This window comes from Poecilia mexicana, unplaced genomic scaffold (assembly GCF_051168715.1).
Source record: "Poecilia mexicana isolate PSO_F unplaced genomic scaffold, ASM5116871v1 scaffold_22, whole genome shotgun sequence".
Lineage (NCBI taxonomy): Eukaryota > Metazoa > Chordata > Actinopteri > Cyprinodontiformes > Poeciliidae > Poecilia > Poecilia mexicana.
In genome coordinates, this window is record NW_028263391.1 from 5,178,085 (window position 1) to 5,200,982 (window position 22,898).

General features: G+C 39.0%; 2 protein-coding genes across 4 annotated transcripts; one reads left to right on the forward strand and one right to left on the reverse strand.

Moving 5' to 3' along the window:
* Positions 1 to 1,234: 1,234 nt before the first annotated feature.
* On the reverse strand, positions 1,235 to 4,392 carry LOC106921673 (ERH mRNA splicing and mitosis factor). Its single transcript, XM_014993485.2, has 4 exons — positions 4,304 to 4,392; positions 3,391 to 3,478; positions 2,653 to 2,773; positions 1,235 to 1,471 (listed from the first exon to the last, which is right to left on the reverse strand). The coding sequence occupies exons 1-4, from the start codon at positions 4,304 to 4,306 to the stop codon at positions 1,369 to 1,371; spliced, it is 315 nt and encodes a 104-aa protein (XP_014848971.1). The 5' UTR covers positions 4,307 to 4,392; the 3' UTR covers positions 1,235 to 1,368.
* Positions 4,393 to 5,320: 928 nt separating this feature from the next.
* psen1 (presenilin 1) lies at positions 5,321 to 21,369 on the forward strand. Of its 3 annotated transcripts, none has more exons than XM_088002507.1 (11): positions 5,321 to 5,464; positions 7,192 to 7,275; positions 10,978 to 11,297; positions 12,109 to 12,250; positions 12,664 to 12,731; positions 12,840 to 13,060; positions 16,077 to 16,175; positions 16,856 to 16,948; positions 17,027 to 17,203; positions 19,186 to 19,304; positions 19,506 to 21,369. In XM_088002507.1, exons 2-11 carry the CDS (start codon positions 7,240 to 7,242, stop codon positions 19,659 to 19,661), a joined length of 1,431 nt encoding a protein of 476 aa, XP_087858633.1. In that variant the 5' UTR covers positions 5,321 to 5,464; positions 7,192 to 7,239; the 3' UTR covers positions 19,662 to 21,369. The 3 variants fall into 3 exon arrangements, with proteins under 3 accessions (XP_087858633.1, XP_014848970.1, XP_014848969.1); XM_014993484.2 differs by having other exon boundaries at positions 5,325 to 5,468; positions 10,981 to 11,297; XM_014993483.2 differs by having other exon boundaries at positions 5,326 to 5,468.
* Positions 21,370 to 22,898: the final 1,529 nt, after the last annotated feature.

Below are 22,898 nucleotides of genomic sequence, written 5' to 3' on the forward strand. Positions count from 1 at the left end.
GGAGGGGTGTGGTAGGGGCGCCGGAGTGGGTGTGAGAAAACAGACTGCGATCACAACACAAAGGTAGGGGGACAAAAAAAAAAAAAAAAAAAAAAGAAAGCACACGCGCGAGAAGAGGAGGAGAGGATCCAGTTTCGGTAGCGCGAGCGCAGGAGAAAGTGTGGCCGCCTCCTGCGCCTCGTTAGACCGACACACGCGCTTCGGCGGCGCCGGTGCGTTCCTTCACAAGGTTCGCGGCTCTATTTTAGCTCGTTTTATTCATTTTTTTCCCCCTTTTCTTTAATCCTCTGACAACGTAAAAGTTTAAAAACACATGCCTCCACACTCCGACATACGCGGAATTTATGGGAAAGTTAATTAAGGTGAATTTCAAATTAATCTAAAGTTTACTTAGTACGAAGTAAATTTTCAAAACAGCACTTATGAAATGTATTTTACTATCGTCTCTAAAATATTAGATTTTAGCACGCTTAAGTATATACCAATATATTTTTCACCTGGGTGGCGAGTGTTTTCAGGAAACTAACTTAAAGACCTAAAATGAGATGAATAAAAATCGATAGAAACAATGGAAAGGCCAGTTAAGAATGTGTAAAAATATATTTGATAGTGTGAACCATTTTAAGTATCAAGCATGAATTCCTTTAAGTGTATTTAAAACGTTTTTTTAAGCAAAAATCTTACAGATGCAACATGCATTTGTATTCAGCCCAATTAAATAAATGAATCTAGGCCTGTTGTCTGGATATATGTGTTTTACCCTTTATTTTGCTCCATATATGCTCCTATCAACTCTAATCAATTTCCCTCTCCTTGCTGAAAAATGTTTTTTCTGGCTTCTTTAAGTTATTCTCCTGAAAACACTCACCAAATAAAGTACCTTACAAAAGTATTTGTGACGTTTTCCACATCTTGTTACTTGGCAACCACAAACTTCAATATATTAGCTTGTAATAATTAAGAAGGAGATGGAAAGAAAAAAAAAGAATATCTGGTTTAAAACTTGTCAAATAAGAATCTGAAAGGTGCGGCATGCATTTGTATTTAGCCCGATAAAATAAAAAATTTCACTGTAATCTAATCCTGTTGCTCCATTTTGCCCTTTATTTTTGCTCCTTCCATGTTCCAGTCAACTGTTGGAAAAAAAGCATCCCCACAGCATGATGCTGCCACCACCATGTTCGAAGTGCTGTGTATTGTTTGTATGCAGACTATTAAGCAACATGATGAGAACTAGTGTTTAATAGGAATCTTTATTAATAAGTCAAACAAGGATATATAAAATACACTCCCCATGTGAAAAGAACACCAAAAACACAACCTTTAAACGCACCTCCCTGCCCCACACCCCACATTTTCTCATGGGCTTCACTTGGCTGCCTGCTGGGCTTGACGACGAAGCAGCACGTAGATCTTCTCTTTGATCCAGTCCTTGTTGTACGGTTGGTACGTCTGTGTGTCGGCACGGTACCTGAGACGGAACGACAGCTTTAGGTCTGTTTGCGCCTGACTCCTCACAACAGAACGCCACCATTCATTTGAAAACATACAACTGTTTTGATATTGACCAAAGTTTTCTCGTGCCCCAGAGGATGACCCTTTCCTAATTTTGAGAATAGAGCTTTAAAAGTTGGTCAAATGGTCACATTTGACAGGTGGACAGCTTGATGTCTCTACGAAGCTGCTAAACTATGAAAATACAAACTCAATTAACAAAAATAAGGCATGTTAGGAGAGCTCTTTCTTTTTCAATATCAAGTAACAATGCTACTTTCTGTTGTGATAAAAATGCTGTAAATATCAAATATAAAAGAAATTTGACTATATAATTTAGCATCTAGAAATTGGGCCTCTGTCTCTTTAAGAAACTCCTGCTCTTTCTGAAACTCCGCCTTCAGGAAGTCATCACAACATGGCTCCCCTATTAAACCTTTATCAACGTTTTTACCAGCGTTGCACTGAGAAGTAGCTCCTATAATGAGCTCAGCAGGTGAACAGTTCCACCAGGTGTTTGCTAATTGCTGCTGGCTAGTCTGGAGGAGCTAGCCTGCTATTTGAGGCAGAGGCTTGGAAACTGTGACTGAGGAGGAGCTACATCCTCGAAGGCGGAGGTAGGTCCACCTAAATTAAATTTTTGTGACTTTGTGAATGTTTATTGTTGTTATTTTTTTAACTTATAAACTGAACGACTCAAATGGTTTCAGTGTGGAAATATTAACCTCTTTCATATCAAAGTTCTGTTATAATCACACAACCAGAGTATCCACCTCTACATTTCTGCAGCCTCATTCACAGCACGACTTGATCAATATGTTTGACTCTTTCTGCAGCAGTTGAAATATTTGTCAATTTTTCATTCTTAAACAAAAGTCGATGGTTCAGTTTACTTCCCCCCCATAAATTCTTGTGTAAATATCAGGAAATGTTCATGTGTCATCTCTGCATCAGGGGTGTCCAAAGTGTGCCCCGTGGGCCGTTTGTAGCTCTTCCAATGAATGTGTGCCGTAATATTTAAATTACTAGTTTTTTGTTGAGTTTTAGTCTAATAATAACACTTAAAGGCAGCACCCAAAAATGTAAAAGCTCTGTTAATGTGAAATGTACTTTTTTTAAAGATTAACAATCAGGAAGGATTATTTTACATCAACTTACACCAAACAGCTGAGGTCAGCAAGGTCATCGATGAAGTCAAAGAGTTGGCTGATATCGTATGTGATGGACGGACTGTTGGGGTTCATCCTCTTTAAATGCTCCTCATACATCTTACAAACACCTGCAGGATAGAAAAATACAATAAATTACACTGTTATACTAAAAACAGACACATAATGCAAGTTCAATGTGAACGAATTACAAGACATTTGCAGAAATGTATTCTCAATCTTTTGATCACAGATTCTGACTGGAAAATTAATGAAAATGTACTGCTGAGTGTGCAACAATCTTTCACTCCATTAATGCTTTGATATTGACTTTGCCGTTTTGATATAGTAGTGTTGGTGTTCAGGAGAGAGAAAATAGTTCAATTGCTTTTTAATACTGAAGAGTCACAAGGAAAAACATGATCCTAACTAATGTAAAAAATAATAATAATAAAATACTTCGATTAACTACCAATAAGACCTAACCAGACTGAATGACATGACCTTGTTTCTCATTGGTTCATGAGCTTCAATGGAGCATAATATGTTGCGTACTGATTCACTCTATTCAATGTCCCCTGGCAAGAAATTTTTCTTGATGTGTTAAGAGTGTTTAGGTTTTGGTTTGGCAAATGAAAATTAACAAAACAAAACAAAACGAAAAAAAAAAAAAGAGAGAGAGATTTTGAAAGTTTCTGTGATTCTGTAAATGGGCAAATTGCTTTTGTAGCGTTCCACTTCCGCTTACCTTCCATACATTCATTGACCGATTCATAATCAGCATATGTCCGACCCTCTGGCCTCTTCGTGGGCTGCACCAGCAGGATGGTGTGAGACTGAAATTCATATTGATGGTGTTATATGCAACTAAAAGTAATCATTGTCATTGTCTCATTCAAAGTACACTTGTTTTCAAATAAATAAAAGCTACTTTAAATACGTGAATTGTGTGTGTGTGTGTGTGTGTGTGTGTGTGTGCGCGTGTGTTGTTTCAGACGTGTCAGAAAATGAGACCTTTCGATTGTAGGCCTTGATTATACAACAGAGCTTTCTTTCTCAGCTCCAACAATATTACGTTAATAAAAATAAAGTTCACATTCCATAAAGCTTACAAAGTGCTATATAGTCAACAACGGTGTGAATAAAAATAGTTTTTCTGAAACTCCATAAAACTTATAAAGCCTTATCTCCCAACTCAACTGGTATATGGTTATTATCAGTTCAAACACAGGTAATGATCATTGAATTACACAGCTTTGGGCTGTTAAGACAAATAACATTTATGATATCAAAACGAAATATACGTTTATCATTAATCTTAAGTTCTGTAACTTACACGTTTTCAAATGAAAATGTACAGAGCCTCTGCTATGAGGAAAATGCTACACTCCGTCATTTACGGTTAAAAATGACTAAACAACGAATAACCACCGAAATATGTTGTCAAAGCTTAACTTACACGAAAATTGTCATTTTATCGATGAGTTTGTTGTTGCAGCAGTTAAATATGTCTCAGATATTTCACGCTAATGTTAGCAACTGTATTTACCGTAAGTTTTCGTTTAAGTCGCTATAATTAATTTGACATAATGCGTAAGCTTTGATTTTCATTGGAAGGTGTAAAACGTAATTTCCACAACTAACCTAACATTAAAACATACCATGCTTTTGGTGGCTTTCGTAGATTTTCAGGGATACCTGTTACGTTCGAGCGAGCTGACCTCTGTCACCGGAAGAACAATTAACTGACGGGAAACAGAATGAAAGAGACGAGAATCTAGTGGAGCTCCGGCGGTAGGCGGAAGCAGCTCCACTGGCGGGCGGAAATACTCAACTGTCACCACTGAAAAAGTTGATCCTGCTGTTATGTTATGCACACAAACAGATCATTACATACTCGATATTTACCCATAATTTTTCTCCACGTGTTTCTGCTTTATGGAATTACTCAGTGATAATTCGCAACAAAAAGTCCTTATCCAAGAAGGACTGGTGTAGTAAAGGCATTGTTTTGGTGAAAAATCTTGCAGATGTTAATGGAAAAATTTTTAGAATATTCAACTTCTTTAATAAATATAACCTTAAAAGCACTGAATCACAATATAACAAAAATATGTAAAGCCACACCTGAACCTTTTATTCATTTTATCAAGAATACTCTTATAAATTTAAAATCTTAAAATTTTTCTAAAATTATGACATACATGTGATAATGAATTAATTAATCAGGCCTTAAAATCTATTTTACTCAACTAGGATCTTGCATAGCAATGGCACCTTTAGAAACAGCTATCCCCAACACTACTCTAATTAAATTTATTAAGTGATCAATTTAATAAAGATAAAAAAAACACCCCTCAATTTAAAATAAAACATCAAATATACCCTGTTGTAGATATTTTAAGGGTTTTAAATTGAAGCAGATGCATCTGAATTCTGTAAATGCATTGATAACATCTCAAATTTTAATTGACACCTATACTACTTTTCATTGAATATCTAGAATATAATATTTAGGACAAAATATTTAGGACTTAGTTAATTTAATCCTACTGTTCGGTACGTATAGTCATAGGTTGAGGCTCGTGAATAGGGCCTGTTATTGTGAAGTATTGGTGGAGCCGTTTCCGGCTTCCACTGGAGCTGCTTCCGCCTGCCTCCGGAGCTCCGCCACCGCAGCTCGATGAGAGCCGAATCGACTCGAGCAGGAAGCGGACGGATGTTCTGGGAGGAAGGCAGGAACAACAAATAGGAGGAGGAGTGATTGTCCGGGTTTTACACCCATTAAACATAATTTTTAAATAAAGTACACAACATTCGCTGTAGGTAAGTGCGGGTTTTCATGGAGTATTATTAAAGAACCGTATTTAATTTGAGCTGTGGGGTTTACCCAGTGTTAGCCGCTTAGCTCCGCTGTGCCGTAAAGACAACACTGGCTAACATTGACTAGCCAATGTAGCGTTTACCTAATGGTAAAATGTCCATGTGAGCATTAAAACAGGCTTTACAGCTTTTATCTCAAGCTTATGTTTTTCTGCTTATCATCTAACATGAGGAAATCCTTATTGCTCCGTAGCAACTCGGCAAATATTAATGGCGTGCATTTCTATGGGATTATTAATCCTCACTGTTCCCACTAATGGAAATCATATTGGTATTCTTAATATGCTAATGTATCACAATCTTCAAAAGTTTATTTTGGAGTTTAGATCTTGTTTGGCAGGATATGATTTCAGGATTTCAGACACAAATATCGTATTAAAGAAATAGCAAGAAGCCTGAAAATAAAGACCCTTAAAATACATCAGCATAGTGTTTGAATGTAAAATAACAAAAGTCCTTAAATTTAAACCTTTAATTTGAAGAAAGTCAGTAAATGTTTTTTTACATAATTGGTGGCACAATTATGCACACTATCTCTAAAAATCAGTTTTAAATAAATGTTGCTGAAGCTTTCTACTATGTATGCTGTGCTCTTTTGAGGTTGTTCAGAGTTTCAACAAACTTTCAATTAGTAAAATATGACTTTATGTCTTTGCTTCTCTTCATAGTGTTAATTTTACCCTGGACTGCCAGTATGTGTTTGGTTACAAAGACTTGCATTATATTGAGGTTTTTCTTTTAATACGAAGCCGTGTGCAGAGTCTAGTAGTCTCTTTTGTGCCTGACACATCCTCACAATTGTGTGACCCAATACTGGGAGAAAGTCTCGTCACATTTACTGTCTCCACCTGTGGACTTCTTACAACATGTAAACAAACAAACAAACAAAAAATCAAGAGTGAGATAATGTGATTACATTAACTTGTTTCATTTTTAAAGCCTTTATTTTTGCCAGTGATTTGTGAATTTGAGTGAAATTAATGCCAAGTGTATCCATTTTCTAGTGCAATAAAGATCAATTATTTTATATAGAAAGTATTATTGTTGTATTCAGAGGCGGTCCTAGCCTGTTTGGAGCCTTGACCCAACGTTGAGATCATCATGTGCCATTGCAGGCACACTCAGTTTCTTTTATTATTTTATTTGAAAAAAATGTGGAAGAACCTAGAATAGGAGCAAACATAGTGTGTACCATGCAGTTAAAAGCATACACAAAAAATAAATTCTGTAGAAAATGTGATTAAAATAAGCTGCGCCATTAGTCAAACATTTCTGAAATTCTGTGTACTGCAGTTGCATTTTGACCAAAACACAAATTTCAACACACAACTGTTAAGGAACCTCTAAAAAAATATTTTTTAATAAGACAGTATATACTATTACACTTAAAGAAACAAATTAAATTTTCTTAAATGTTTTGAAAAGTAGGCCACAGATTCAACTCCACAAATGTTTATTAATTTGGCCGCCCTAGAGGAGAAGCCGCCCTGGGCCGCCTCCCGCCTTGCCCATATCGGAAACATCTGCTGACTGTGATATTTTGTTCCTAATCACCCAGTTTGAGGTCATTTCAAATGGTTTCAGTTCAGTCTCTTTCAGTAAAGATTGTACTCTTTATTTGTTTCTGGTGGTCTAATCATGATTGTGTTTCTTCTTCTGCATCAAGGTGAAAGAGGATTGTTTGCATGTGAGGGCAAGTGTCGGCTGAGCCAACATGGCGAACAACGCAGAGGATGTTGAAAACAATATGGTCAGTATGAAACCTCGGTCACAGCAGTTAGATGACTCTCTCTCTGTGTGTCTGTTTCTGGAAAGTGTTGGCTAATAATTACACAACATTTTTGTTTTTTCTTTGGTTTAAACATTTTCTGCATCAAAGCACTGAGTCAGTTTGATGTCATGCAGAGTGGGAGAACTTCCTGTAACGTCAGTAAAGTTTGGTTGTTGTTTGGCCATTTTGGATTGCGACTGTATTTGATTTACGTCTACGTTCTCGACTACAGTGAGTTTATTAAGCGTTACATTATGGTGCTGTTCAAAAGTATTCACAAAGCTTTAGCTTTGTGAATTCCCAACCCAAAAACTGCATTTGTGTGCTAGACCAACAGAGGGTCGTCCCGAATGCCTATATAAATTACATGTAAATTGAATTAAATACATTTGTTTTCCTCCCGTTGTGACAATACTTGATAAATCCACCTTTTAGGGTTTATTCCAGTCAGATTTTCACATCTAGAAATTGTTTGTTTAGTTATTTTTCATGGGAACTGGCTGATTCAGTCTGAATGGAGAGTCTCTGAGCAGCAATTTTTTTCTGACCAGCTCTTCTCTCGTTGCTGAATGAAAGCATCCCAGAGCATGATGTCGCCACCACTGTGCTTTACTGCAGGAATGGTGCGTTTGAGAGTTTTCTGCTTATTTTTAGTGTTTGAATTAAAGTTGTCTCATTGCATTTGTACTAAAAGCACATCAGATGATAATTTAATCTATTTTTTAATTAGTTAACATCTAAAATCAGTTGGCTGTATTAGATTTTATGTAGGGCTATGAAAGAGAGCTGGATATCCACACATCACACTTTAAATTCGGGAGGAAAAAAAAATCACGTTTTTCTTGTCTTTTAACTTCCATTTATGCACTGCTATGTTAAGAAACATGAAAGTTTGTGGTTGTAACCTAAAAAATGTGAACAGTTTCATCTGGTTTGAATACTTTTTCCTGCTGCTGTGGTTTACTAATCTGCTGTTACTGTAAATACAGGTGTTTACATCACAGCTGAAGGACGAAGTCAAAGGCTTATATTTCCTTACCAGAACGTTATTCACTCTAGAGGTCATACTGTAAAACATCACCTGACAGTATTACACTATTATTACAATAATTATTATACACAGTATGACTATTTTTGCATATCGTTTCATTTTTAGTGATAATTTCTGGTCAGATTTCTGATTCAGTGTGGAAGTGTCACCCAACACCTGTTGGAGTTGCTGCTAAATGCTGTTTAATTTAACACCAGTTGACTCTGCATCGTGTGCTCTTGGCCTTATTCCCAGGCCTGAGAAGAAACGGCGCACGGAATACCGTTCACTTAACTCTCACTGTTCTCACCTGATTTCTGGCGATGCCTCTCGCCACGCTCCGATCGTGTCTGGTCAAAGTGCTTCATGCTCTCTCCCAGGCTTGCAAGTATCAGCTTGCCTCATAGTCTGGCACTTGAACGTCAAACACTTATTTTATCTGAATTTAGTTTTTTTTGTTTTTGCTGACAGAACACATCCTCGAGGGGATTTACAGCGAGTCTGACATCACTTTTTAGCACCACTGCTGCACCCTGTTTGGTTCTGAAATGCCATAAATTTAGCGCTGAAGTCAGCGGTTTATGTCTGGTGGTTATTCTCACGCCCTAAGGAGAAGTCAGCGTCTCTCTGGTTTTCTCTAAAAGGTGAAGTTATGTAGGTCTAATTCCGCTTTCATTCACAGTTTGGAGTTCATCCTGCTCGAACAACCACAATTACTTCCCCCCTGACTATTGCGCAACAGCCGAGCCCAAAGCTACAAGCGCTGTCTCTGCTTGCTGCCACCGACGTTGCAACACGTTTCACTCGGGAGGAACTGCTCCTGTCACAGTTTTGCTGGTCGATAAATTGTCCCAGAAGTTATTGCGATAAAAGATGACATTGTTGTTTTGAGACCGTTTTCAAAGTAATACGATGGAAACGCCGTGATAACGCAAGAACACATTCTGCAAGATCGATGAACTTTATACTCTAATGACTGTTTAAGACTGGAACTGGAAGACATTTAAATAGACAAAATAAATAAAACAACAAATGAAATGAATTATAAAGTTTCTGTAAACATAATTATCCTTCAAAAAGAGGCTAGTTGAGACCAAAATACCAGAGTGAAAATTGTTGTCATCCAGTCTTTAGTAGAAAGAGTCAAACAAATGCAAAGGTTGTTTTGATTGATCATGTGATGAATTGATTTATTGATTTATTGTGACAGGATTAGGAACAACAATGTGCAAAAATGCAGGTTATTTTTACAGAGCCAGCATCACTGTGCAGGAGTGTTTGCCGTAGTTGTAGCCTATTATATTTCAAATGGAAAGCATTGATGCTCCTCAAGCCAATATTATTTGTACCTTTCCTACCTTGATGGCTCACATCTGGTATTAATTTCAGTAACTGAGATTGTAAACCTGACAGAGTGATGGGAATACTGTAACGTCATAACGAACAAAGAGAAAAACGTCAAATTTTCTTTATATACATAATCTTTCAATGTGTCCAGAGAATAGTTCTGTTTTTATAACATTTTGCTTCATGAACTTTGGCAAAATCTAAAAATAAACACCCACTATTTGTGTATTATTGTACACCTTACTGATGATATGCTTTTTACAAAATAACACCAAGTATTAGCCAGTTTTCTACTTAAATAGTCAATTTTTTTACAGATGTGTTGCTGTTAGTTTGTTAATATTAACTTTGAAACAGGGTTTCCATTAAAAACAGACAGGTGGCGCTCCTCCAGCTGTAACATCATCATTTTTTCATGACTGGAAATATTTCCAAACAGCTATTTTTGTCTTCCTTGGAAGAGAGGAGACATTTTTGTAGTCTTCTTTCAGCCAGCTGTGAGGCAGTATGCAGCAGTGGAGAAAGTAATGCATGTGAAAATTCCCATCAACCCCGTGCCTCATCTGGAGTCTCATTAATACAAGTTTAAACTCTAGAAACTTGGGTTGTACTGATTCCTATTTTTACCGATTTTTCTGTCTGAAAATTCGCTCAATGTAGCAAAAAACCGTTGCTAAGTTAGCAAAAGTGGGGAGACTATTGCTAACCGTGTTTGTGCAGACGTAATGTGATTGACGACCTTTACGGAGGAAGATGAGATCGGTTGTAAGAATCTGCCAATCTCTCATCTCCCAAAATTAAATAAATCGGTTTATTGGTGCATCAGTAGTAAAAACAGTATGATGGGGGATTTTTTTTTATTTTTTATCGTATCAGTTTTTAAAAACCTCTGTGTACTTTGATAACTGGCTTACATCTGTTTTTTGGATGTTTTAAGTTGCTTCACACATTTTCTTCACATGTAAAAGTAACAGAGGTTTTCACTCATTGATTACTTGACAAAAAGTCTTGTATTGACATTTGCAGCTAGAAGGAGTTCAGCTTCCTGCTTCGGTCACTCAGTAACCGGAGCAGAACCTGGTGCAGTGTTGATGTTTGCACCTTCCTCCTCTGCTCTGTGTTTAAGCAACCATCCTGTGCCAAGTCACCAAAATCTTCCCAACTCTTTAAGAACTTCATGAAGAGCAGTGGGAGTTCATCCAGCTGGCCAGAGTGATTATGGAAATGTGACATATTGTATCCTTTCAAGTCTTGCATACGAATGATCCACTCCGAATAACGAGGTTCCTTCTGCTTTTTGCCAGAAGGACCAACAGCAGGCGAACTCGAGCCCAGAGGCCGCCCAGCAACCCCAGGAGGCTCCAGCGACGAGAGCCAGGTCCAGGGGAGGCTCTGGCGATGAGGGAGGGGGCGACGGCTCCGGACCCGAGCAGAACGGCCAGCCCCCCGCCGCCCATCCCGCTCGAGTGGTGGAGAACGAAGAGGAGGAGGACGAGGAGATGACCTTGAAATACGGGGCCAAGCACGTCATCATGCTCTTTGTTCCCGTGACGCTGTGCATGGTGGTGGTGGTGGCGACCATAAAGTCCGTCAGCTTCTACACCAAGAACGACGGCCAGAGGCTGTGAGTGCTTTATGAGCCTTATCAACAGGGACGCAGCTGTGGACTCTGACCTCATTTAAAACCAATCACACCTCTGGTTGGTTTTTCGTGTAGTGGAACAGAACTACCACTAGGTGGAGGCATTGAGGTTTTTTTTTTGTTTGTTTTTTTTAATTCATCAATTGACAGTAGGGAAGATGGGGGTAATTTGAACCACCCCTTGTTTCTAGGAAACATTAAAAAAAAAATCCAAAAAACATTGATGAAATATTTATGTTTTCACCCTTGAAAGTGAATTTAGTCTATCATAAGTTTTATGAGAGTTGTGTTTAGAATATAACATATATTTTTAAAAAAGAATTTATGTATTAGTTGTGCCATATATGAGCTACTACATGAGGCGACACACTGAAACTTTTTTAAAGTCGATAGATAGCTTTGGGTTAAGCTGAGCTCAGTTAGGATCCTGTCCTTTTTCTTTATTTTCTCCAATTATTTTTTTTAAATAAACAACAGTTTAGCTGTAATTTACAACATTAAAAAAAAGTAATTGTATATAACAAATAAAATACACTCAATGGAAAAAATGAGACTTATTTAGGAAAAAACAGGGGGAATGGAGGGTGTGTTTCATATTTCCTAAATATGAAAAATAGTTGATCTAGTGATGAAGGACGGGGCATTTGTCTATGACGACTATTGGAGGTGATGAAATGCCTCCAACAGTTTTTGTAATCAGATCTATATATATATATATATATATATTTTTTTTTTTTTTTCTTTTTTTTTTTTTAAGTTGCTTAAACAGTTTTGCTTCCGACATGGTCTCTAGGATCTACACACCGTTCCCTGAAGAGACGGACACCGTAGCACAGCGAGCCGTCAACTCCATCCTGAACGCCACCATCATGATCACTGTCATCATCGTCATGACGCTGGTGCTGGTGTTGTTGTACAAGTATCGCTGCTACAAGGTACAGTAATCTTCAGTAATGTAGTGAATAAATATGGAGATTTTTTTCCCTTTCTAGTTCATGTTGTATTTGCTTTTATTACCATTTTATATTTTATATCCAAAAGGAAAGTCGGTCAAGCTAATGGTTCCCAATCAAACTGGTTCCCTAAACTTATTCTTATATTTTGTCAACCATAGACTTCAGTGTATGTAGCCGCACCCATCTCTGCGCTTTTTGTTATTTTAGAAAGAAATATATTTATTTTAAGAAAATTCTGAGTGATAAACTTTCACAGATGTTTGATTAAATTGAAAAATAAAATCCTAACCAAACCTCCTGTTCCTTCAGTGTTGGCACTGGAACAAACACAGATTAACCAGAGAAGCTCTAGCCATGCTACATGCTAACCAGTCTCATGTTTCCTTTCTCAGGTGATCCAAGGCTGGCTGTTTCTCTCCTCCCTCCTCTTGCTCTTCTTCTTCTCCTTCATCTACCTCCAGTAAGTCTCGCTAACGTACATTTAAATTCATTTTCCTGAACGTACCGATGGGTCTCCGCGTGTGCGGAGGAGTCTGCCACTTCCTGACATCTGTACTCTTTCTGTCAGGGAGGTTTTCAAAACCTACAATGTAGCCATGGACTACTTCACCCTGGCAATAGTCGTGTGGAACTTCGGCGTGGTCGGCATGATCTGCATCCACTGGAAAGGACCTCTGCGGCTCCAGCAGGCCTACCTCATCATGATTAGCGCCTTGATGGCGCTGGTTTTCATCAAATACCTGCCAGAGTGGACCGCCTGGCTCATCCTGGCAGTCATATCCGTTTACGGTAAATCTTCCCGTCCATTTCCTAACCCTCAAATAGCTCACTGTTTTTTGTTTTTGTTTTGTTTTTTGTTTTTTTTACCAACATTTAAACTTCATACAGCAGCTGCCAGACGATGTTTTAATTTCAACCTCATAAACATATGACATGTCGGGCCATGGGTTACACTGTTTTTCCTTTGTGGTAACAAAAAGGAAAACAAAAAACCATCAGAATCAGACACGGCCTTTATCGTCATCACAGAAGCGCGACGAAATTCATGCCAGTACGGCTCAAACAAGCAGCATAAGACATGGGTAGACAGGAGCCTGGGGCGGCAGCCATCATGGGAGGCGCTGGCCTTTTGTTAGTCGGGGAAAAAAATAACTTGAGGGGAAAAAAATCGTATCTCTGCACATGAATAGCAACATACAGGTGCTGGTCATAAAATTAGAATATTGTGATAAAGTTCATTATTTTCCATAATGTCATGATAAAAATTAAATTGTCATATATTTTAGATTCATTGCACACCAACTGAAATATTTCAGGTCTTTTATTGTTTTAATTTTGATGATTTTGGCAAACAGCTCATGAAAACCCAAAATCCCTGTCTCAAAAAATTAGAATATTATGAAAAGGTTCTCTGAACGAACAATAAAAATAATCATCTGAATCAACAAAGTAACTCTAAACACCTGAAAAAAATTCCTGAGGCCTTTAAAAACTCCCAGCCTGGTTCATTACTCAAAACCGCAATGATGGGTCAGACTGCTGACCTGACTGCTGTCCAGAAGGCCATCACTGACATCCTCAAGCAAGAGGGTGAGAAACAGAAAGAAATTTCTGAACGAATCGGCTGTTTGCAGAGTGTTATATCAAGGCACCTCAGTGGGAAGTCAGTAGGAAGGAAAAAGTGTGGCAGAAAACGCTGCACAACGAGAAGAGGAGACCGGACCCTGAGGAAGATTGTGGAGAAGGGCCGATTCCAGACCTTGGGGGAAGCAGTGGACTGAGTCTGGAGTAGAAACATCCAGAGCCACTGTGCACAGGCGTGTGCAGGAAATGGGCTACAGGTGCCGCATTCCCCAGGTCAAAGGTCAAGCCACTTTTGAACCAGAAACAGCAGCAGAAGCGCCTGACCTGGGCTACAGAGAAGCAGCACTTTGGACCACTGTTGTTCAGTGGTCCAAAGTACTTTTTTCGGATGAAAGCAAACTTTGCATGTCATTCGGAAATCAAAGTGCCAGACTCTGGAGGAAGACTGGGGAGAAGGAAATGCCAAAATGCCAGAAGTCCAGTGTCAAGTACCCACAGTCAGTGATGGTCTGGGTGCCATGTCAGCTGCTGGTGTTGGTCCACTGGGTTTTATCAAGGGCAGGATCAATGCAGCAGCTATCAGAAGATTTTGGAGCACTTCATGCTTCCATCTGCTGAAAAGTTTTATGGAGATGAAAATTTAATTTGGTCTGGAATCGGCCCTTCTCCACAATCTTCCTCAGGGTCCGGTCACCTCTTCTCGTTGTGTAGCGTTTTCTGCCACACTTTTTCCTTCCTACTGACTTCCCACTGAGGTGCCTTGATATAACACTCTGCAAACAGCCGATTCGTTCAGAAATTTCTTTCTGTTTCTCACCCTCTTGCTTGAGGATGTCAGTGATGGCCTTCTGGACAGCAGTCAGGTCAGCAGTCTGACCCATGATTGCGGTTTTGAGTAATGAACCAGGCTGGGAGTTTTTAAAGGCCTCAGGAATCTTTTTCAGGTGTTTAGAGTTACTTTGTTGATTCAGATGATTATTTTTATTGCTCGTTCAGAGAACCTTTTCATAATATTCTAATTTTTTGAGACAGGGATTTTGGGTTTTCATGAGCTGTTTGCCAAAATCATCAAAATTAAAACAATAAAAGACCTGAAATATTTCAGTTGGTGTGCAATGAATCTAAAATATATGACAATTTAATTTTTATCATGACATTATGGAAAATAATGAACTTTATCACAATATTCTAATTTTATGACCAGCACCTGTATTGTCAACATAGACACAAAGCATGTGGAGAGGGAAAACGGGCCCCAGATTTAGCACATTTCGTCACACTGCAACCACCAACCAGTGTTTTGGTTTGTTTTCCACCATCCAGTTCAAAACTTACAGAATCTTTGGAGTGCGTCCCATTGGCCCAATCGTAAGGTTTAGTCTGAAAAACAGGTTTTAACGGGTTTGACACAACAACTTTTACCAAGTTAAACTATAACATTTTTTATTATTGTTGTGTGCCATGCTGAGACAAACTCATTTCTCTCCTTCAGGGATCCATAAAGTATAATCTAGCTAGCTGGACTAGTTAACCAGGTTAACCAGGTCATGCCTGCATCAGAGTGATTTCAGTGATCACCGATCTTTAAAATACCAGATTCTTTCAATTCTGATTTTGGCCAATAATATTTTTTCGTTGCTAAATTCAGTCACTAAGTTGGCAATAGAGCGTTTATTATTACAGCCATACAGGCTTTCTATGGATGATGCTGATGACCAAGCTTACCAATCCCTGATATGTGCTTCCAACTTTTATTTTCTTTTTCTTTGATTCCGATTCTTGAAGCCGATATAACACTTTTTTTTCTTTCTCAAGATTCACACAATTAAAATGACAGTGATACTCCAGTCTAAATTTAAACAAAAAAGAATCATTTAGTAACAAAACATTACAAATGGATATCAAAAGTGTGCTAACATATTGTAGGAGCCATACATCTATCAGCTGATGCCAGTACTAGAAAAGAAACCACAAATATCGTCCCAAAATATCAGCCGGTCGATCAGTTTCTCATGTGAGTAACGGCCGATCTCAGAAAAATTAAGAGAATCTGGGCCAATTTACTGACCGGCTGATTTATTTGTGCACCGCTATAAGAAGCCATTCAAAGGGGGATATTTAGGATTGTAGGAGCCAGAAAATCTGCAGTTTCTTATTTGTCGTTGTTGATGACACCTTATAAACATCATCTTCCTGATTTTCATGGTCTCTCCGATCACAGACCTGCTGGCTGTGCTCTGCCCCAAAGGACCGCTGAGGATCCTTGTAGAAACGGCTCAGGAGAGAAACGAACCCATTTTTCCAGCTCTCATCTATTCTTGTAAGTCAGATAAGATAAGTGTGTTTTTTATTTTTTTAGTTATCACACAGTAGAGACAATATTACGGCTGAGATTTATTAGCTTGTTCATAATTAAATATTAGATTTTTTTTACACAGTTTTGAATAGTCTAGAAAAGCGTGTGTTTGATTTGAATGTTGATCTGAATAAATATGGAATAATGAAATTTGAGATTCCAAACGTAGCATCTGAATCCATTAGTTAAAGATAAAAATGAAATGTTTTTCTACAGTGATTTATATTTAGGCCATAAACTGTATTTTTAGCTTAGCATATCACAACCTGTGTTTTTGTCATTTATCATATGGATTTTTAATTGCTAAGAAATAAGTCAAAAATTAGAAAACAGCTATTTCACTGCTTTTTGCTGTAAAGTTACTTTTGTGTGTATTTAGAACTGGAGGTTTCTAACATTTTATCATTGAAATTCTCACATTTCACAAATTTTATTATTCATGAATTATTAAAATGTTCTGAAACTAACCAATAACTGATCACAAACTGCGACTTAAAGAGTTTGTGTTTCACATAATGCAGTTTTATTAAGTATGTATTTTATCTGATCTAAGTTTCTTTAACCACCCTGCTGAAATGGAAGCTTATTTAGACTTTGTGTTCGATTTTTTTATTTTTATTTTTTCTCATTTCCTTCTTCTCCAGCTACGATGGTTTGGCTCGTCAACATGGCCGACACCGACGGGCCGAAGAGGAACTCCACAGAAGCGACTCCTCCTCAACAACAGACTCAAGACTGTGAGTAAGGATTCAGATAATTGAAACAGTTCGGTCCCAGACGATTTTTAACATTCGAAACTCCTGGTTGTTCTTCAGCGGCCGTAGAGTCTCCGGCGCCGTCGAGTCCCTCGCAGGACGACGGCGGCTTCACCTCCTCCTGGGTCAGTCAGCAGGAGCACCGGCTGGGGCAGCTGCAGACCACCGAGGAGACCAGACGGGAGATCCAACAGATGCCGTCTGCTCGTCCGCCTGCGGAAGACGACGATGAGGAGAGTGAGTGCTTGACATCGAATCTTTTTATTTTTATTTAATCTTTATTTTACCAGGATTTTAAAAAAACAACAAAAAAAAACAAAAAACTTGATATTAAAAACCTGGCCGAGTGGCTTTTTATTAGTGGCGTTGGATATAAAACAGGTCAGAAAACTGAAAGTTTACTTGAGTTCACGTGAGGTGTTGGTGCCAGTGTGTCTTTATTAACTGTAGCTACGTTTCCATTAATCGTATAATTGCGCAAATTGGAGTGTTTATTCATGGAAACGTGGCAAAAAAAAAACAAAAAAACAAAACAAAAAACAGAAATGTTTTATGTTAAAACGTTTCCATGCTGGGATGAGATGGTTTTTCGGCTGCATTGAAATTAGTGTATTTTGTCAAATTGCAACAGAAACACTCTTTTCGCATCGTGATCAACAACCAGATGTTAGTACCAGAAGAAAAGATGACAGGAAGTGGTAGGAGGATGACGGCGCGGCAGGTTTTTTTAACGACTTATTGTTTGAACAAACTTATACACGTGTGATTTTAATTGCATTTCTAATTTATTGGAAACACCACAATTACGAAATTGTGTTTTACCAACATTAACAGAATATTGACAATGTTTTGCGTGCATTTGTAATGGAAATTTGCCCTGGTCCTAACCATTCAGATGATAAAGTAACACCTTTGCTGGGGTTCCCACTGGTTGCGCTCAAGTCCATTTCCAGAGAATAATCACAGTAATTTAATAAAACTGAGGGATTGGAAATAAAAAGTTAAATTTGGGGATTTGAAGCAAAAAACTAATAGATCATCAGCGTAGAGGGAAACCTATTGTTCACCATGTCTTTAAATAACTTGGGATTACCTTTTTTTAATGTGGAACCAAATAGGGCTGAGATGATTAATCAGCTTAATTGTAATTATTGAAATAGTCGTCAACTAATTTAATAATTGACTAATTCTTAACTGAAGTATACAGACGCAAGAAAAGGCCATTTGGTGAAATAAAACAACATATTCTGAGAATTAATTACACCAAAAACAACATACATTTTGCATTTAGGACAAGAAACACCTTTTGTATGTAAATATGTTATTACCAAGTGGAATAGTTTTAGCTTCACCCGGTCCAGGTTTACTATAGGGATGCTATGCTGTTGCTTTTTAGGCAGTAAAATATTCACTTTATTTAAAAATGAATTCAGTTATTTGTGTATTTGCATATTTTAATGCATTTCTAATATTGTATAAAAAAAAAGAGTGAAGTGGTTAAATGAAAAATTTGCAGAATTTACAAAAAAAACCCCACTTTTTTATTCAATTAATCGTCAGGACAATTGATTAATCGTCAAAAAAATCAATTAATCGCCAGAATAATCAATTATTCAAATGCTTACCATCTCCTGTATGATGACAATGCAGGTTTATTTCTGAAGCCCAAGTTACACACATGGTCGTTTTAAGAGCTTTACAGATCCATTATGCCCAAAAAGGAAAGATTTTCAAACACGGCTACTCTTGCATTCATAAACAGCCGTAATGGTACATTATGAGTTCTTTGGCTCCCCTCCCCAGCTGTACCATGAACACGAGCTTTATAATCTTTACCCCATTAAATTGCAGATTCTTTTCTCTTCGTCGCCTCCGTTTCCTTCTTGGCAAACACATAAAACATTTTTGCAATGTTTCTTCACGCGTCGCCTCTCTCTCTCTCCCCATGCCGCAGTCACTCCTCTTTTTGGTCGAATCAGATTAGGAAGTTATCATTTATGGCAATTGCTGGTTTTTATGTCCTTTACCCATCTGGACACCCCGTGCTCTTTCTAACTTAAATCTTCTGTAAATATGGGGTCGGAGCTCTTTATTTTTATATTTTCCCCACAGTAATTACAGCTGTGAAAAGCAGGGGGGGTTGTTTTCTGGCTGAACTTGGAAGCGTTTCGAGTCAACCACACCCTAAAAAATGTGGCGACCTCCTCCTGTGTTCTCAGGGGGCGTCAAGCTGGGGCTCGGGGACTTCATCTTCTACAGCATGCTGGTGGGGAAGGCCTCGGCCACGGCCAGCGGCGACTGGAACACCACGCTGGCCTGCTTCGTAGCCATCCTCATCGTGAGTTCCCAGCCGCTTATTTTCACGTCAAGCCACTGCAGTCTGCTCTTTCTCTTTCAGCGCCATATCTGTCCTCGATTTATGCAAACCGCTTGACTTTAAAAAAAAAAAAAAAAAAAAAAGAATCTGTTTGGTTGCAGAGATGAGTTTGTTTGGATCATAATCACAAAGTGTGCTATGTTCTCTCCGTCCCTCCTGCAGGGTTTATGTCTGACTCTTCTCCTGCTCGCCATCTTCCGGAAAGCTCTCCCCGCTCTGCCCATCTCCATCTTCTTCGGCCTCGTCTTCTACTTCGCCACGGATAACCTGGTGCGGCCGTTCATGGATGAGCTGGCGCTGCACCAGTTTTACATTTAGCAGGACCACGCGACCCCGAGACGACCCTCACCCGCACAGCACGAGAGCGCTCGCCCCCCGACCCCCACCACCCCTTTCACCTTCCCCTCTGCGGCCCAAGAGAACAAAGAGCGAAGCAGCCGTCCCTCATACAAACACCTCCTCCTCACGATGCTGGAACACGATGACGGCTGCTCTTAAAGGTTTTACGTCCCTTTTTTTTTTTATTTATTTTTTTTTTAAGTGACATTTTGTCACCGAGATGACACGTAATCTTCAGCTTGGCCAGCAAGTAGAGGTCTCAGGAGGATCTTTGGTTTCCATCTCCTTCATCAAGGGGCTTTACATCAGGTGCCTTCCTCAGGGACACCTACACAAGAAGAGGGAGTATTCTCTTTAAGATTATAGCAAAAATCCCTCTCTGGTCCATTTCAGCTCCAAACCTTTACAGCGCCTTTCATCAAAAATAACGGATGGACGGATGGACAGATGGACGGCGCCGCCGACCAGTAGAAAGTGACGTGTAGTTTGAACGTGTACGAGACATCGGAGCGCGCTTCGCTCACTGCTGTTAAAGAGTGAAATATTAATTGCGTCGTTATCGTTTTGCTTAACTTAAGGAACAAAATTCAAACTTGATTGATTTTTACACCCACGGAGGCGAGACTTTCCGTTTCCGACGACGAAAGCGCGGCGGAGGGGGAAGGGGGATCTGAGTTTTCCCGCGCGAGGCACACGGCGACGAGAAACGCAAGCCACCGAGCGATTCCGCTGGAGCACTCTGAGAGTTCAGTGCCTTGGCTCGACGGCATTTCAGTGGTTGTTGTTATAATTGTGTGACAGACGTGCTTTGTTTGTTTGTTTGTTTGTTTGTTTTCTTTCTTTCTCTCCTCTCCGAAATCTGTCCAGGGATTGTATCCTGTGATCATCCGGTCACAAACTCTAAACCTTTAGGCTACAGCTGCCCTCATGACGCTCGCCTGGTGCTGTTTGGAACTATGCTACATCCAACACTGAACTGTACTGCATCACACCGATGCCGTTGGGATAAATTTTCTCCTTAATTGTGCTGAAAAGAAAATGCTTTTTGTTTTGTTTTGGGGTTTTTTTGTTTCTTTTTTTATCGGGGTAAGTGTTTAGACATCTAAAATTGTATGTTAGCAGCATTTGGTGCTGCTAAATGACAGAATTTGATATTTTTGGAAAACTATTTACAATATCCTCATGCATCTTAAGGTGTTTCGGCCACAAAAAAAGGATAAAAACAAAACAAAAAATCAAACCTAAAATATGTAGTCTGGCTTAAATCAAAGACAAACAAACTGTGAATAATGAACTAATATTGAACTTAAAGGAGGACCAGCTGCACTGATTGCTTCTTTGTTGCACTCGGGTTTTGTGCTTATGAAGAACCGCAGAGGGAACAAAAGAGTGATATTTGCTATGAAACGGCTTTTACTTCCTGTTTTTGTTGATAGGGAAACTGTTGGCTTACTTTAGTTTCCTTCACAGGCTTTTTGTGTGTTATGCAAGATTGTTCCGATTCCGATTTTGTTCTTTTTTTTAATAAACAGTGAAACATGAAATGTTTTCTTTTTAACCCTTGTAGAGTTTTGTTGCGCGTTGCACCACTGAGATAAAGTTAAACCATGCGGTGGAGGGGCAGTGGTGTGTCGCTTTATGACACTCTGTCTGGAATCTCATTAAAACGGCTTTTAAGACAGAAAAAGTTGCAAAAATATATTCACCACATGCTGACATGCACCAATACAGTTACCTGTTCCTGTAATAAAAATCCTCTTATAGATCGGTAATATAGACTTAAACATTTTTAACAATATTTTATGGTATTTGTTATAATAAGTGACGATAAGAAGTATTTTTTTAGTTACCTGTATGACTCCAAATATCTCTCTTAATAAACATACCCATTTTAAAACAGGACTCTTTAGGGAACCACTTACATAAAGATGACTGTTTTTTATTTTTTGTTAATCACTAAACTAAAGGGAGTAACTGCATTTAATTATATTTTCTCATGTATAAATATTAATGTCCTTGAGCTAACGGTGAAGAAAATAAAGTAAACAGTAATTTTTTTTCATGCTGACCATAAATGATGCCAGTTTACACTCATTCACAATCTTATGGTGGTAAGCTGCTGGATAGTAGCCACAGCAACCACACACAGCGACACTGTGAACACCACCAGCAGGCAAAGCAGGTGAAGTGTCTTGCCCAAGCACACAATGACCTGCAAACCACCGTTTACAAGACAGACTTCTTCATTATGGCCACCATCACCCAAGGGAAAACAGCGTCCAATCTTGTACTAGCAGGATGTACCTAATCCAGTGGTTGGTGAATTCAGCTATCGTTTATTTCAGCGATTCGCTCCTTATTCTCCTTTAGCATACAGACTGGAGGTCAGGCTGTGACACGACTCAGCAGCCTATAGGCCAGTTTAATTGACGTATTACACAGTTACAAAATGCAGTGACACTGGGACCTGATGCTAAGCAGACGATGTGGAAAATTGTGAAAATTCCTTGGTAATTTGTCACACCAGCATTCCTCACGCACCATCTCCTGGTGCCAGCTGGCTGATGGCAGCAGCCGGCCTTCTGCCTGTAGAGCTAGCCACTTTTGTTGTCTCCATGGGAACTGTTTAGCTTCATTGGCTTGCACACTGGCAGCTTAGGGCAGCTTACCCAGAATGTTTCGGCTCATATTGTGACTTGCCTAACGAGTCCTCAGCGATGCCTCTGTGTGGAACGTGAACTCTGAAGCTACACGGTTCATTTCTAGACTCCTGGTTCAGATAGTCGCTAGAATGCTTAGAAAGCATTGTAGCAAAATCTCCCACTTCTTTTACTTTTAGCAGACGTTGGGCATATTTTGTGCGTTTTCATTCTTAATAAATGATCATCAACTGTAAACACGAACTTTGACTGGACCATTCAAACACTTGAATAATGTCAGTACTAAACCATTCCATTGCAGCTCTGGTACATCTAAAAGAGTGGAGTTCCTGCTCTGGGTCAGCGACATGCTCCTCCTGCCCCAAGTGGAGGAGTTCAAGTGTCTCTGCATCTTGTTCACAAATTTAATTTTCCGGTTGATCTATCTTCAAACAGGAAGGAGTTCGAGGATATAAGTGAGTTTCCTCCAAAGGGTTACTGGGCTCTATCTATGAAATGGGGTGAGAACTTCAGTCATTCGGGAGGGGCTCAGTCGCTGCTTCTACACATTGAGAAG

Bases quoted from the DNA above. Each gene is read 5' to 3' on its own strand.
- LOC106921673 (XM_014993485.2), bottom strand. The intron at 2,774-3,390 runs GTAAGCGGAAGT...TCTATCCTGCAG, and splicing joins GGTCAATGAATGTATGGAAG to GTGTTTGTAAGATGTATGAG. The intron at 1,472-2,652 runs GTAAGTTGATGT...GTTCCGTCTCAG, and splicing joins GCTGACCTCAGCTGTTTGGT to GTACCGTGCCGACACACAGA.
- psen1 (XM_088002507.1), top strand. From the start codon at position 7,240: ATGGCGAACAACGCAGAGGATGTTGAAAACAATATG. The intron at 11,298-12,108 runs GTGAGTGCTTTA...CATGGTCTCTAG, and splicing joins AAGAACGACGGCCAGAGGCT to GATCTACACACCGTTCCCTG. The intron at 16,176-16,855 runs GTAAGTCAGATA...CTTCTTCTCCAG, and splicing joins TCCAGCTCTCATCTATTCTT to CTACGATGGTTTGGCTCGTC.